The 15,987-nt window shown below is 42.6% G+C and overlaps 1 protein-coding gene across 1 annotated transcript in view; it reads right to left on the reverse strand.

Annotated features, from left to right (window-relative positions):
- JADE1 (jade family PHD finger 1) overlaps positions 1–15,688 on the reverse strand; it is a 21,936-nt gene extending 6,248 nt beyond the window's left edge. Inside the window, exons 1-6 of the mRNA XM_010286406.1 lie at positions 15,575–15,688; positions 11,878–12,035; positions 8,186–8,373; positions 4,728–4,939; positions 3,151–3,318; positions 2,410–2,526 (exon numbers count right to left, since the gene is read on the reverse strand). Coding sequence (XP_010284708.1) covers positions 2,410–2,526; positions 3,151–3,318; positions 4,728–4,939; positions 8,186–8,373; positions 11,878–12,035; positions 15,575–15,688 — 957 coding nt within the window. The remainder of the gene's footprint in view (positions 1–2,409; positions 2,527–3,150; positions 3,319–4,727; positions 4,940–8,185; positions 8,374–11,877; positions 12,036–15,574) is intronic.
- Positions 15,689–15,987: the final 299 nt, after the last annotated feature.

A 15,987-nucleotide genomic window follows, 5' to 3' on the forward strand; every position in this document is an offset into this window, starting at 1 on the left:
TCATTTTTCCCAGCTTACTGCAGCTGCTCTCTGCCCAGCCTGACATACTTCCAGCTGCCGGCTTTTCTAACTGTTGTGCACATCTTGTAACATCTCTGGGGGATCTCTCTCTCCCTCAGTTCCTCCAGTTAATGCTACTTCCCTTCTCTTGCAGTGGCTTTGTCTAATGTTCTTCTCTGCTGTGTAAGATTTCCTAACACAAATCGAAACGTTTCTCACAGCTAGCTTTAATGATACCAAGATTTACACAACTCTTCTAAAATGTCAGGCAAAACTGTAACCTTTTTGTCTCTCCCCAATTTCAAACATAGAACTGTCTGAAGTGGCAGCCATCATGCCCGCATGTCATCCTGTGTCATCACTAGAAGGGGAGTGGTGGTATACGAAGAAATACAGAAGGACAGCCCCCTCTCCCCTGCACACTAACGTACATAAATACTCAAGCGTTCAACCTCAACTACAAGTTACAAGGTCTGAGGTCTGAAGAACGGACAAAACAGTTTCAGCTATGTAAAGCAGCCAAGAGGAAGGGGACAGCTCTGCAAGGAGGCATTAATGATTGCAAATTTATATGCTGTGAACAGATTTGTTTTCTCTACTTAACATTTACTATTTCATGCAGTCTTTAAAAGGAAACAGACTGATAGGTTTCACTGGACATACTGCTGCACTGCCGGTTTACAACTTTTTCTGTCACCCTCATCAAATGACTCAAGACCAGAGGAAAAAAGGAAATGGATAAAACCTGATTTCAAAAAAGTGTAGGCCTTCAGCAATTTGTGTGTCCTAATGCTGGTCTTACCATCATGGGTCCTGTAATATTAGGCTAGCCACAAAAGAGAAAGAGCTCTACTTCTTTAGACTCCTTACGAGACAGTGATCTCTTCCTGTCCCTTCCTCAGGGAGTTTTCTGAGGATCATTTTGCTGAAGTCCTCAAAGCGCTTTGAAGGTGAAGAGCTTTACCACAATACCAAGCTACATATTACTGTCTTTTTTTCTACACAATCACAACACTGCCCCGAGTGTGTCACCTGTCCTTACTCTCTCTCGTCATTTGTTCTCAAGTAAGGTAGATCAAAGTTTGGTCCTGTGTCTCAGGAAACCAAGTATCTCCTCTTTCAAAAACTTAGGGCTTGGTAATGTGTTTTCTCAATCTCTCTAGATTTTAAAATTGTTCTTACAATGATTACTTAACATTTCTGAGTTATTTTCCACTGTAAAGCATCTGCAAGTGATGCAGAAAGAAAGAAGAAGAAACGACACTGCCCAGTCTGAAATGCTCTGGTTCAGCTCAAGCCAGTTCTTTAACAGCAACAATGCACAGGCTACAGTGAGAAAGGCTGAATCCAAACCCAACTGAAACTGCAGAGAGAATTTCAGAAGTATGCAATGAGACAGATTGGCATTGGCCCAAGAATGTGAGTTGTTGGTATGAAACAAATGGCTTTAAAGGGCTGGCTGTATAGTTTAATTATTTATTGCATTCGGAAATCATTCTTTTTGGAACTATGAAGACTAGACATTTGTTTTGATTCTTCCCCATCTTGCTGTTTGTTTTGGGCAGCCATCATCCTAGAGCTCAAGTATCAGAAGTCAGAATGATAACGTGGCACTGCTGCTACAGCAGTGTGAACTGGGAAACTCGCACCCAGAAGGGGTTTTTTTTTTTCCTCCTTTAGACACACCAAGAGCTCCATAATCTACCCACAACCAGTGGAGGGAATGGGGCTCATTTCCTCAGATTGTGGCTTGCTTGAATCTTGGGGCAGACCAGTCAAACAGTCTGTTTCTTTCCTACCAGTCAGAAAAGCCTAATACTAAATGATCAGGTATTTCTCCTCAACAACTTAAAAGCTGGACCAACAATTAAATAGTTACAGAAAAAACAGTTACAGCCAAAACAGTCCAATGTTAAGTAGCACCTAAAATGAGAAATTCAAAGCTACAACTAGCTTTAGTGGGCATGCTCAGCACCTTAAAAATTCAGGTTGTTACAGGAAATACACAACTCCCATTGAAATACCCAACTTGTCTTAGAAGTCACTGAATAGGGACTAACAGATAGGCTTCAGCACAGAAGCTTTCAGCAGTCAAGCTTCATTTTCATACGTGGCATGTCACAGAAATACAGGGTTTTTTCCTCTACTCCACACCGTTTAAGTTTTATTTCAGTGTACTAATAAACGTATCAGAGTATCAACAAATCAGGAAGTCCTATGGGATGACCTGCCTATGATTATTAAAATTTTACTGGCAAGTTAAGAGGACGCGAATGTACAAAAGCACTTTGTGTGCAATTAAGTCCATAGTAACAAACACAAAATCAGTGTTTACTGCAGATACACATTTTGTGTATCTACTGAAAACTGACAAAACAGAACACGCGGATATTTGTGCCATTCAATTACCTGTATAGAAGCTCCAACCTTTTCAGTACAAAGGCTGCACACCAGTGCCCATCTACTGCTGGGAATGTGAGAAACCTTTGTAATGGGCTCCATTTTTTCTGGGCTTCCGATGCTCACCTAAGAGAAAAAAGATTAAAAAACACAGAGTGACTATTAACACTGTTAACTTGAAAAGGGAAACAATTTTCTCAAGGAAATCAAATTCCTTGTGTGCATATGCAAAATTAGCATGTTCCAAGTTCCTCAGTTTATAAGGAACTAAAAAAAATTTAAATTCCTTTTAAAAAAAAAGGTCAGCTCCTCACTGCATGAACAGAACCCTTTCAAAGTGAAGCCCACCAATTTAAAATTATCATTCAGGATGAATATTTGATTATGAGAACCCGCAGGAATTCTCACTGTCACACCCAAACCTTCCTGAGTCACATTTAATGTTCCATTTACAAAATAAAACCGTACTTTGTGTGCTTGTTAAATGAGCTTCGCCAGCAGCAAAGGCCTACATTTTTGAGGCCAAATTTTGGTTGACAAAGGTTATGTAATTACTTTCTTTACAGTCGATGCTTCATCCTGCCAGACTTTACATCTAACTGAAAAATCTTTCATACTGTCTTCCTAAGAAGTACCACGTATACGCAACACTTGTCATAGCAACGCACATGAGGTTGAACAACGTTTTTGAGAGATTCCTTCTCTCCCAGAATCACAGCAGCCCTGGACTCTCAGTGGATCGGCACCTACCTCTGGAATCCACAGAGCGCAGCTAACGTGGACCCACTTGGTGCCGCTCCGGGTCGGCTTCATGGCACCACCCTTCTTGGGACACAGCAAACACTTGGGCTGCACACCAAGTGCACAGGTCCTGCACAGCCAGCTGCCTTCCGGCACCTTCAGGATCCCGTAACATGCCTGTATTCCCATTTACAGAAGAGGGAAAGAAAACAAAAGAAACGATGTACATTTCTGTTACTTTTTAGCTGTTTACATGTAGCCTCTCACAACTCTCAAAATGTTCTTTATGGCATTTCTAACACTACCGAAACATTAGCTTGTAGAGGATCTCGGGAGGCTTTCAGAAACTTGGCCAACCAAAAGATCTTTCAGTGAAAAGAGCTGAAGTCACAAGCAACTGTTAGGCTAAGAAACACTGCCCACTTCACCTGGGAAAAGGAAGAATGTGTTTGCCCAAAGAGCACTCCCGACAGACAACGCCGCTAGCAGTGAGCTAGGATTAAGTTCAGTATCACAAAGACTATGCGTAACAGGAACTGGACTGTATCTAATTCTAAATGCAAGAACCACAAATTCAAGAGCTCTGCTGTGCAGTACTCTATGTTATTCCAAAGCATTGAGGTTTACTTCTTATCCAGAAGGAAAAGTGCAGAACAGCAACTAATTAAGATCACTTTTTTCAGAAGATTGTATCTTTCTGGAGACCTCTGTACAAATTACTGTCAATTTTAACCCTCTTAACTTTCAGATTTGATGTGATCAGAGACTAAGGATCAGAGAACCGCTACAGGTCTAAAAATGTCCGCTTTACTCCGAGTATCTTGCAAGATACCCATTTGTACTTTACAGCTGTCATATGCATATTTCTTTATGATTAGTACAAATGCATTTAAGTAACACATGCAAGAAAACACCATTCTTGCTCACCAGACAACACAGTTTTCCAAACACTGAATGACAAAGCAAACTTCTTAAAGCTGGGAAGGAAGGACAAGCTGATAGGAAGGCATCTGCCACAGAAAGAAGCATCCACGGAAACAAGATATGCTAAAATTGTATCTGTTCTTTCAGGCTAAGACGACTTCTTAACTGCCACAAAAAGGGGGCACATAATAGTGCTTCATTAGCTCAGCTCAGGTCAGTAGGTTCTCCATTAAATTAAAATGACTGTAATAAATCCTACCTGTGTCCCTACTGATTGCCTGAAAGTTCTTTTTTCCCCCCTCCTCCCTGCTGAGCCTAAGCTGCTGATACCAAAGGTCTGTTAGCCCCAGAAGCGTGCAGACAGAGGTGAAAAGAATACAGCAAAAGAAGTGACCAAGTGAAAAGGTAAGACAATACGCATGTGTATGTTTTGGGGAGGCCATTCCTCACCTTATAACTTCCCACACACATACACAATACCATGTTTAACCTTCTTAGTGTGACATTTCTAGAATTGCATGTAACAATTCTTTCTCGATTGTATGATTTCTGCACTCATCCCACCGCTCAAGGGTGAACTCTGCAAGAACTGGAAAAATCCAACCTGTTATTTTCAACAGTTTGGAAAAGTTTCTGTCACCACTGTGCCCTGGCCGCCATACCTGGTGCACGCAAATATTGCATTTGTCACAAAACACCATTTCGTTGCCGTCTTCTCCATCTGGAGACTGACAGACATCACAGACAACATCTTCGTCATATTCAATCCCAAGTCCTTCTTCTGTCTCGATAGCATGATTCATGTTATCATAGCATCGTTGTTCAAACTCCTCTATGACCCTTTCCATCGTGTACTCGTCCAGCTCAGGCATCCCTGGGAAACAGGAGTTGTTACTTAGTCAAAGGAAAGAGCAATAACCACCGCCACACACAACTCCAGCTTCTTTTTCAACAGCTGAGTAGATATAGCCGACCTCTGCACATACATGTGTCATTCCTAGACAATCCTGCCTATTCCAGCATAAACTAGGGAAACAGTAGTAAAAAAAAAAAAAAAAAAGGTCAAAAGAAGTCTCACAACTGTTTTAAACCAACAGAAACAGAGTATCCAAACCAATCTTTTAAAATCCTGAGAAAAAGTTTCATAAACTACTTTTGGCTTCCTGGTCTTGTTCTGATTTTTCCTTCCGGGACAGCACTGTTTATGGCTTTTGCTTCAATTTTGCAACCCAAGTGTTCACTCTTTGCTGAAAGATTTGAGAGTGTTCTGAACTAAAAGTGATGGGAGTAGAGGGGGGAAATCAGTGACAAAGTCTGCTATGACACTTGTAGCAAACTTGCAGTTTCTAACAACAGCTGTTGTTTTTTTACAAGTTCCAACCCAATAGGGTGCAAGCCCAACTAACGTCTCCATCAGACACTGCTACGCCAATAAATCAGTTTGTTTTAAAAAGTGAAAAACACAAGTTGTAATAAATGCAACATCTAATCTGGGATTTGGTCTTTTCAAACAGCATCCATCAGAAAATTACTCATAACACCACAGCTACAGGCTGATTACATTACAGTATTCTATAATTCAAATTTGTTAATTATATTAAATTACTATTATAGACCTGGAAAAAAAAATCTATCATAGAAACAGCAAGAAAAATATCAAAAAAGAGCACAGTGCTTCCCCCTCTAGCTTCCATCTCTCACTTGCCGTGACAAAGAACTGGCTGCAATACTTCCAGGTTGGTACTACACGGGCCTTTACCACAAAATCGCGCCACGCCAAACACCTGTGAAACCAAGAAAGCAATGCTACTGCCAACAATCGTGTTCCTCTTACAAAGTCAGTTTAGCACAAGAATTTCCATATACTTAAACCACTACAGTGACGCTTTTGGTCTAACTCCCAATACCTAACGTTTACTGTGACATACAGAAGATGGCAACCTCATGATCCGTGTTTAACAAGAAAATCCTCCTTTTGGCTCCGCCTGTGAATAACTGAGCCACAAATTCCATGAAATGAAGAAGAAAAAAAAAAAAAAATCTCTCGCTCCCCCAGATTAGAAGACAAACACTCTACGAAAGTACTTCAGCTTCCCTTACTGACAGGTAAACCCTGGCGGCAGAGATCAGTGCATCCCGTACTACCCAAACTGAGCAGCTGGAAGGTAGCATGAGGGAGCATCCAACATCCTGCCGATGAGAGTGAATTTTGCCCTGCAGCCCAGAAATATTGCACCAGCACAGCGGACGATGACGGGTGTTACAGCAGTTTGCAACTATTGCAACTTCACAATTGCTATCACTTTCTTTAAAATCCTTAGAGAGATGTCACTGACTGTGCATGTATAACGGTTAAAAACAAATCGAGGGGCTGCAGCTTCAGTTCAGATGTTTACATTCATTCTTTTAAGGCAGAATATACATTTTCAGTACCTGAAGCACTCCAACAGGTACCAGAGAAAACACAGGGAACTCATAGCTGCAGGGACACCATAAAGTAAGTGCTACTACTGCAGATCAGGAAATATTTCACTTTTCAAATGCCCATTAATAGTATCTGTAGAGTGCAGTGTCTGACAGAGCACCCAGGTACATGATGTTTCAAGACCCACAACATACTGCCTGGTACTGACAGGAGCATTTCCTTCCCTCCGCATACAGCAAAACTAAATGGATAAAGATTCAGAGCAAACTACAGGGAACTACATCATTGTAGTCAAACTACAACCAAAACACATCATTGCAGATCAGCAGAATGGCTACCCCATGCACAGGTACAAATCCGCACGATGAAGAGCCCCCTCCTTGCGCTCTTTATCACTAATGCTACTCACACCCCAGGGTAACGCTGCGGTAGCCCTCCTCTGGTTTTGGCGACAGACAGACAGAAGGGATTATTTACACTGAATAGACAGATGTCAATTACAAATCATAAAAGGTATGTTTAAATTTTTCTTTGAAGAAAGCTAAAGGGACTTGCTGCTGCTGTTTTACTGATGATAACTGGAAAGGTAACCTAAACTCTTGAATCATGAGTTGTTTTGAAATCATCACACTAAACCTGAGCAGGCCTGACTTGAGATATGGAAAAAAGGCTTGGGTAAGAGACCAGATCAAGGCTGGGTCATCTGTTTCTTCCATATGTGGCTTTAAAAGGAGAAGCTTTTAAAGAGTTATCAATGGTCAGTTTGTGGTTTATCAGGTCTTCAGCCATGCCACATATGGGCTACAGCCAGGTAAAACCCCTATGACTAAACTGTAACCCAAAGCAGGGAACTGCCACAATGCTGAAACAAAAATCAAGAGTGGTCACCAACATGTCCAAACCTCTTCCATCTCGCACAGCATCTTTTCCCTTAACTAAACAATGTGGTAAAAGTTCTGTGCCGACGTATATCCTCTCCCGGTGAAATCCTCTCCTGAAGCACACACCTTACCAAAGAAATGTTCCTATTCTTGCCCTGCTGTCCTGCTCCCCTGCCCCTTCCCACACACAAGCCATGCTATAGAAAAGGGAACGGTTGCTCCCCTTGTTACAGCTCCTCCTCCTGCTTTGGAACTGGAGCACACAGTCACAGTAAGGTTTGCGAGGTTCCTCCAATAAATCCCTGCAGGAATTCCTCACTGCCTCATTCCCCGCACAGTTCAGCTGGCGTAGGTTCTCTACACCTCCCAAGACTACTTGTCTACCTTCTTCGCACTGAACAACACTGGCTAAAAAGACGGTGCGGATATGTTATGTGGAGAAAAATAAATATATAAATAAAAGGAAAACTGGAAAAACTACCTGAATGGTCTATTTGATGTTCTCTTCAAGGACTTTGATAGCAAAATTCTCTGTGAGAATTCCCTTGTGAAATGGAAAGCAGCCAAGAAAAAAAAGCCATGTGGCCAGATTCTGACCTGGTCTAAGCAGATGCAGCCCAGCAGTTCGGAACGCATGTGTCTTACGGCTTAATCACATCAGGTCTGATTTGCCACGGCTACCCCAGCTCATACGATTTCTGCCTCTTCCTACCTCTATCATCTCTTCCCACTGCTGCCCTCCCAAAAATTATTCTTAAGATTACCAGCTTTACCAAAAAAAAACCAACAAAAAACAACAAAAACACAAGCTCACCCATTTCTTTGAATTCTTCGTTGGCAAGTTGCAACCAGGCTACATCCACATCATTGAGATCGTAGCGACACACACTGTCTGCTAAGGTTCGAATGTCAACATAGCCCAGCTCCGGAGGCTCTGAACCCGATGAAACAATATACTTCCTGGGACGTGTAAATGTGACAGCTTTCGTCTCAGACACAATCCTAAAACAGACAGACAAGCAGACGTCAGGCATGCTGGGTTGCTGAGTCTTGTTTCTAGAGAATTTAGAGAATTCAGAATGCCTCATTCTAAGCAACTAACAATCATCAGCAATTGTTTAACCATCTGAGCAACCATCTTGCACCACTGAGACAGGAAGAGGAAACAGTACAGTGCACTTTCATAATGGATTGGCAGTACTATAAGAAATTAATTGGAGTCGTCTAGAAACCAAATTCATTACCAGAATTTTAAATAAAATTGAAAGAATAGAGAATGGAGCTGTGCTTACTCTTACTTGAAATTCACACTTGTTTAAAGCTAGAGTAGGAACACTGTACTGATGGCTTCCATATGCACAGATGTGAAATTCTGTTCTAACACTTTTTTTTAAATCCATCTGACTATAATACAAGGAAAAAAGTAGTACTTTCTAATAAATTTGAAGTTTTCTTTCTTACAGTATGTTTCTTCTGATTTTTTGTGTGTGTAGCTACGGAACTGCCATCCTTGTGAAATTCAGAAGACCTTTCCACAAAAAAATCAGTAATTTGCACTATCTTCACCTTCACTTACCCAAGCAGATCCAAGCTCTGACATCCTGGGTCTGCATTTCCTTTTTCACAATCACTAATGTCATGCTGGGCCAAGCACAAATATCAATCAGCTGCTGCTGAAACTACCTTCTCTCGGGTTTTGGAAGCTTCAGTTGGCCAACAACCAAGCATGAAAGCGTATTTGAGCTGCAAGCCAACTGAAATTTTGTTCAACCACAGGCATTGGTTCAGGAAATGGTAAAGTATCTACAGCACGTAACTTGTTCTAGGTCAGATTCCTGCAATGCCGCAACTCTGCAAAGGCAGCAGCAGGGGGCAAACCACCCAATTCACAAGAGGACAGCAGTCATTCTCCCACCAAGCTGGTGACTTTCCTTCAAACAGCAAGATAGCTCTGTCAGTCCACCTGCAGCACAGTTCTCTCAGTAGGGGACACCGTACCTTCTCTTAGTTAACTGCACACACTGAAATTCATCCAAAAAGTTTGGATGAAACGCACTTCACGATGTAAAACTGGTACTTCCAGGAACGACAGGCCACACTGCCAAATGACTGCCTCCTGCAGCACCAGTGCTGATGATTTTTTGATGCTCGAGTGCTACAAGGGAAGAGATAGCACCCCTCCGTGTAGACACGTGCTAGGAACAGCCTAAGCTCCACAACAAGCAGAACATCCTCCACCCTTATTGCCCCCATCAGAAGTCCATGGCGTTAACTCCTCCTCCTATCAGAAGACCCTGATCTACTGCTGCTGTAGCTGCACACATTGAGCTCAGTAAATCCTCTACCTATTTCAGTCTCCCGCAGAGCCCTAAACCTTCCCCTCATCTATCGTATTTCAGGCAACAATCTGAGGAATCTTCTGTACCAGAAATCCCTTCCCTAGTACCTCTCCCTGCGGAAATCATAACCTCTGGGCAGCACCCTGCACATGCTGTCTAAATACCACCGTAGTGGCACAGAAGAAGTAAGCACAGGTAGTTTGGCTTCAGAACAAACCACCTTCATCTCTTTATTTCTGTCATAGAAAGAAGGGAAAAAAAGGCAACACTTACTACGTACCAAAAAACACATTCAGATGAATTATCCACCTGAGCGCATGCTTACACTGCATCACCACAGAGACTCGCTCCTTTCCCCACGCCTCTGAACCTGCTCTTGCTGCCCTGGCCAGTCACTACAAGGGCAAACCCTTTTATTCTCTATTACATACCTCATTACCATCAGCTATCTGTACTGCATTTTGCTTCTGTTCTACCCAGCCACTATTTGACTACCGCCAATGCCGTTTACAGAGCAGGTCCCTCCCTTCCCAACGCTGGGCACAGAACAGTTACAGTGCTCCAGCACCACCACGGCAGGGCTCTCCAAGTGTTTTGTGAGGGAGCAAACAGGATAGTAACCAGGCATCAGAGAGCCACTCTGACCAGCAAGTGCTCACCAGTAGGACCATACAAGATAGCTCGGCAACTAAGACAAGAGTGGCACCTCCTGTGGTGATACCTATAACTGTGGGTGCCTTCTTTCCTTATCTCCTTTAATATACTAAATTTGCACAACATGTCTGTTGGCCATTAGCAGAGAAAAGCACTCTCCTAAGTGAGTAGCTGGATCTGATCTAGCCGCCAAACCACCTCCCTGAAAGATATGGGGTGGAGAACTCCCTGTGCTAAAGTCCACAGGTCTCCTGGCCCTCCTGCAGCCTTGGGAGGTGCTTGAAAAAGAAAGCAGTGAGGAGAAGACAATGTGAGCACACATGTACAATGTGTGTGCATTTAGGCAGGGACTGGGTGAGTCAGTGTGGAGCAGGCTACAAGCTCTGCAGGGAAACGGTATGCTCCCATGTTCTAAACTGTACGACAGAGAGGAAAATGCCAAGTTCTCCTTGGAGCTGCAGGTCCAATCCTTCAGAAGGAAGGAAAGGGTTTACCTGATGCATGGGTGAGTTCCTCATTGTACAGACCTAGCGGGGCTGTGCAGAGGTCTGCAAGTTGCTGCACAGAACACAGAACGTGCTAACAAACATTCCTGTAGTCCCCCTACTCCCAGGTTAAAGCTGGCAGATGCAGACCTAACACAAGCAGTGCAGCATCATCCAGAATTTTTTTGCTGTGTATTAGAGATGGGGCTGTTCGGGCCCCCCCAACACTGGTGGGTCATTTGGTAATGCCTTGTGGGCCAGCCTGGACTTACTCAAAGAGATCTAGTATGATTAAATGGCAATAGTCCTTGTTCTTCTCACTTCCTCCAACTCCAATCCCAACTAGGCATAAAATAAATAGATGGGCTGCAGCACTCTCCTGTCCTTACAACTGTACTATTTAATTTGAAACAGAAAATAATATCTAAGTGTAATAAACAAGGTAAGGAAAATGAGGGTTCCTTGGATAAGAGCTGAAAAATCTCACATTAATGTACTTAGTTACATGCACATCTGGATGGTTCTCAAAACACCTGAAATGTTGTACAAGAAACAATTTCCTATGTTAGTAAATAAAGCAACCAAAAAAAATAACATGAAACCAAAATAAATGCTGTGTTTCCTCTAGCCCTTAAATCTGACTTGTCTAACTGTTCCTTCAAAGGAACCTATGGCTTGGAACTAAGCACAAGAAGCATCAGACAAGGGCCCTCCCAGCGATGCTGAGTGAGGTCAAGTCTGGGCTTAAAAATAGAAGCTATTTTTAAGGTTCTGTCATCACACTCCCATCCCAATGTAATGCCAAAAACGATTCTCTGACATTCATATTTCAACACACAGGCAGAACAGGCCTGACTCTTGACCTCTCCAGCCATTCAAAAAGCTGAGGCAGGTTGCTCTTCACCTCTGAGAACCAAGACCTTTCTAGCTAGACACTGTGGAATAAAGCTCAAGAAGCCAAGGCAAGGTAGACATAAGCTGCTAGCATAAACGTTATATGTATTTGTTTACATTCCTCCAAACTATACCTGGCTACTGGTTCTGGGATGGTCCCTGGGCTAACTGGCACCTGAACTCCCTTTTCCCACTCCTGCCTCCAAGGGTCTGCCAGCACATAGTATTCATCAGGGTTCAGCTGGAAGGAGTCATGTAACTTCATGGCAGTGATCAGGTCCGTTCTGAACACCTGCAAAGAGAGTGACCAAGAGAGAAAAATAGAGACACTGACATTTGATATTTACACTCTATGATTCACAGCTTCAGGGTAACCATGGAGCACAGTGTGTAACAAGGTCACTGTATCAACAGTGAACTAACCCAGCCCATCGCAGGACAGAAGTTTAGCTTCATCGGAGGGAAAAGAGTGGCTGAAGGTGCAAAAAGGGATAGAATGACTCCTAGCTAACTCCACTACAAGTCCTGGCACTCCCCCTGCACTGGGGACATGGTGCTAAAAAGGTGCTACCAGCTTTTACCTCTGTTTTGGCTGCAATAAAAGCTGCAGGAGCTTTGCGTCTTAAAACAGCTGCACAAAGACAACTCATTTTTGCTCTGAAGTTTTTTATTGGGGTTTTTTTTGTTGTGGGTTTTTTGGGTTTTTTTTAATTATTGGATCTCTGACTAATCCAAAGACATTCTAGAAATTCCCTGTGGTAGAAATCAAGGCGTGACTCTACCATGACCAGCCGCAAGAGGAAATTCTAAGGAGATGACTCTTTGTGCAAGTATTTAAAATAATAAGCCAAAAGATCAAATAAAGATCCAAACTGGAATTCTGGTGGCAGCTCCATGCTGAGCACAAGTGCTTTTTATTTGGTCAGCTACAGACACCTCTGCGTCATAGCTGTCATTTTACTTTGCCTTTGCAAAGGCATCCACCTCTAAAATAAGTAGGATGTTTGGCAACCTTTGGGTTTGCCATAAACAAGCAGTGATGCTGTCTTCAACAAGCCATGGAATGAAATAAAAAGGGATTCACTCTTGCAGCGGGCATGCTGTAGTACTGTTGTGACAGCTTCAGGCCTGGTTTGCCACTGCCTGTCAGTACTGCAGACAGCAAAGGGTGCGCTTCACAGGCATCAGAACTACAAACCTGAACTTGTTTACACATATTCCAGCTCTCCCTGCCCTGCTCTCTCTGTAAGGCAAGGCTGCTGTAGACTACAGCAACTTGCACTCAGCACTCCTCACCACCACAACCACAAATTTTGAACTACTCAATGCCACGTTCAAAGGAAAGTATTAAAAGGCAACCAGGTGACAGAAAATAAGCACCACCAGAACAAGAAAAGGGTAAGTAACGTCTTACGAAAAGTTCCCCTGCCGACTTCTCAATTTGCGGTAGACAGAGTCAACATCCACCCAGCCCCAGGTTGCAGAGTTACATAAGAAAAGCCAGGTTACCAGGGCAGTGCTCCCAGATACTCTTGTGGGGCTGCTAACAGGGCAGAGTGACACAACCTCCCAGTCTCCTACCCAGTCCCACACCAATGGCGACATGCTGGCTGCTTTACGTTAACTCCAGCCAACTGTTGCCTATGGCTGAGGAAGAACCAGATCTATACAGAGTGCCAATGAGGCACGGCTCCCCAGGAGAGCAGTTTCTGTCATAAACTGTTCACACACCTGAAATCTCAATAGATTCCCTACGATTTTGGGGAAGTATTTTAGGGAAACAGTGAACCTGATGGTTAATTATACTTCTGAGAATATTTCTGAAATGATTTGCCTTACCACACTGCACATCTTGAAACCTCTCCTCCCTCCCAACACACACATACTATTCCACTTCTGTCTCAGTATGTTTCCATTTCCACTCTGGTTTTGTCATAAAAATAGCATAAAATCATGACGTTTTTCATAACACTTGTCTTGACATGTTCAGAAAAACTGCCAACATTAAAAAATAAAGAATAATATTACCATATGAAGAAAAGGATGAATGCAGGTAATGAAATCCAATGAAATGTTTTAAACAATCAAATTACCAAGTCCTGTGAGACTCCAATCAAGAAATGAAAAATAAGCCGCAAAGTAAACATGGTGCACAAAATAAGCAAGCACAGCTGGCCAGAGGATTCTGCACTTTGAGGTGATTTGAAATAAAGCAATCAAATGTTAAATGAAGACTAAAAATATAAAATGGGACACAAACCTTGCTCAATCTGAGAGCCAAAGTAACTCAGGCTCTCAGATAAATTTGTCACAAAACTCTCTCAAAAGGAAAGCTAATGGAGCACCTGACAGCCACGAATCTCCTTCCCAGGCCAGTGGCCCTGTGACACCATTCTTTCTGCTCTAATTTCTGATGCAAGCTGACTGCCCGGAGCAAAGCAGAGCTTACAGAATTGCTGGCTCTCAGAAGCACTGAACACTTCAAAGCTAAAGGGTGAAACCCCGGCCACGCTGAAGTCAATGGGAATTTTGCCACCAACTTCAATGAGACCAGGATTTCACCCGGGGAGTTTAGCAAGTGTCACTTTTCTGCCAGCACACTCATCATCAGAATAGTGTGCTGGGGCGAGCAGAGACAATGCAAACGGAGGGAGGGAGACTGTGGAACAGAGCTAAAGGGAAGTACATGAGAAGTCCATCCAGGCTAAGAAAACAGCAGAGAACAGCACGAAATTGCAAAGATTCTGACAACAAATTCAAGGAGAGAGAGAGGAAAAAACAGAAGCACACAAAAAACAACAGCAAGATTCATAGTTATCTGGGATTCCTTCCTGAGGTAGTAGTTCTCAAAACTGTGTCTAAGGGGCTACTTCTAAGGGATGTACAAAAGATGACTAAGGAAAGCAAGCCTATCACCAGCAACAATAAATTCACCAAGGGTCTCCACAATTATTACAGGAAGAAAAAAAAAATAAAAAAGTCTTTAACAGCCAACAATCAAAAAAGAAGACTGGAAAACACCAGTACTAGCTGTAGTTCACACTGAACAATCAATGAGATTCTCCTTGTGAAACCTTTTCTCTGGAACTTAGGAACACTGTCATTGGGGAGATTAATAAAACCTGTTTTTTTCTCAACATCAATCCATCAATCACTCACTAATGCATCAGAAATACACGTATTGGGCAAATAAGTGAAATGAAGAAATTAAATCTCCCAAAGCTAATGCTTTCTTTGCAGCCTCGACAAAGTCCGCAGTGTAGTATTTGCCTGAAGATAGGAAGATTCAGCAAGAATAATTCCAAAGAACTGGATCACATTTATGTGTTACTAACAGTTGATCCACCCTGGAAAGTTCAAAGATTTATATCTCCCTTGATAGGTTTTCTTTAAAGCACTACGCAAGACAGAACTGTCAGGAAGCACATTTCTAGTTTGACAAGCACTTTAACAAAGATCACATAACCAAGGCCAATACCAGCTATGAAATAAATGCACCTAATGTATATTTTCACTGTTCATAAATCAAGCTACAAATAAACCCTGATGCCTAGAATACTAGAAGAAAGACTCCACAGCTATGCTGAATGGGTGTCAGACTATAACAAAATTCACAGATTGAAATGGGTGCTGGCAGCGGCTGTGCCAACAGCTGAACTCCCTAATCTCCTGGCAAATAAAAAAAAGGAGGGGGGAGGGGGCAGGTGCTAGCTAAAATGTAGCAAAAAGAAAAGCAAATATAAATCAGAAGGAATGGATCCATTACCAGAACATGTATACAGCTTTCTATTTGATTGATGTAAGAAAATGCAAATCAAATTCCAGAAATACCTCAGAAGGTTTTCGATCTTCATGTCTGGAACATGAAGTCCTCCGATGTCGAGATCTGGAATGCTGGGACCAGGTGGACAGACCTAGGATACAGAAATGATCATTTGCAGACATTGCGGCCATCTATCAATAAAAGCCTTTGCTCTCTCCACACACCCAAGAAGGCCAATTGACTTGAGTGGGACTGTATGAGTAAGGCAAGCCAGAGTCAGGCTTCTATGACAAACCTTCAAAAGACTCTTTCAAAAGGAACCAGAAAATAAAAGTTCCTCAGTCATAAACTTCTGTGATCACTCTTCTGGTTTTGTTTTGTTTATAATTTTCCACTGATACATTCATGTATTGGCTGCACTGCACTGATCAGCCTTCCACCCAGCATTTGAAGAAAGCTACCTCATAACGTGCTTCCCCTT

The sequence above is a fragment of the Phaethon lepturus genome, unplaced genomic scaffold, assembly GCF_000687285.1.
Source record: "Phaethon lepturus isolate BGI_N335 unplaced genomic scaffold, ASM68728v1 scaffold17154, whole genome shotgun sequence".
Classification (NCBI taxonomy): Eukaryota; Metazoa; Chordata; class Aves; order Phaethontiformes; family Phaethontidae; genus Phaethon; species Phaethon lepturus.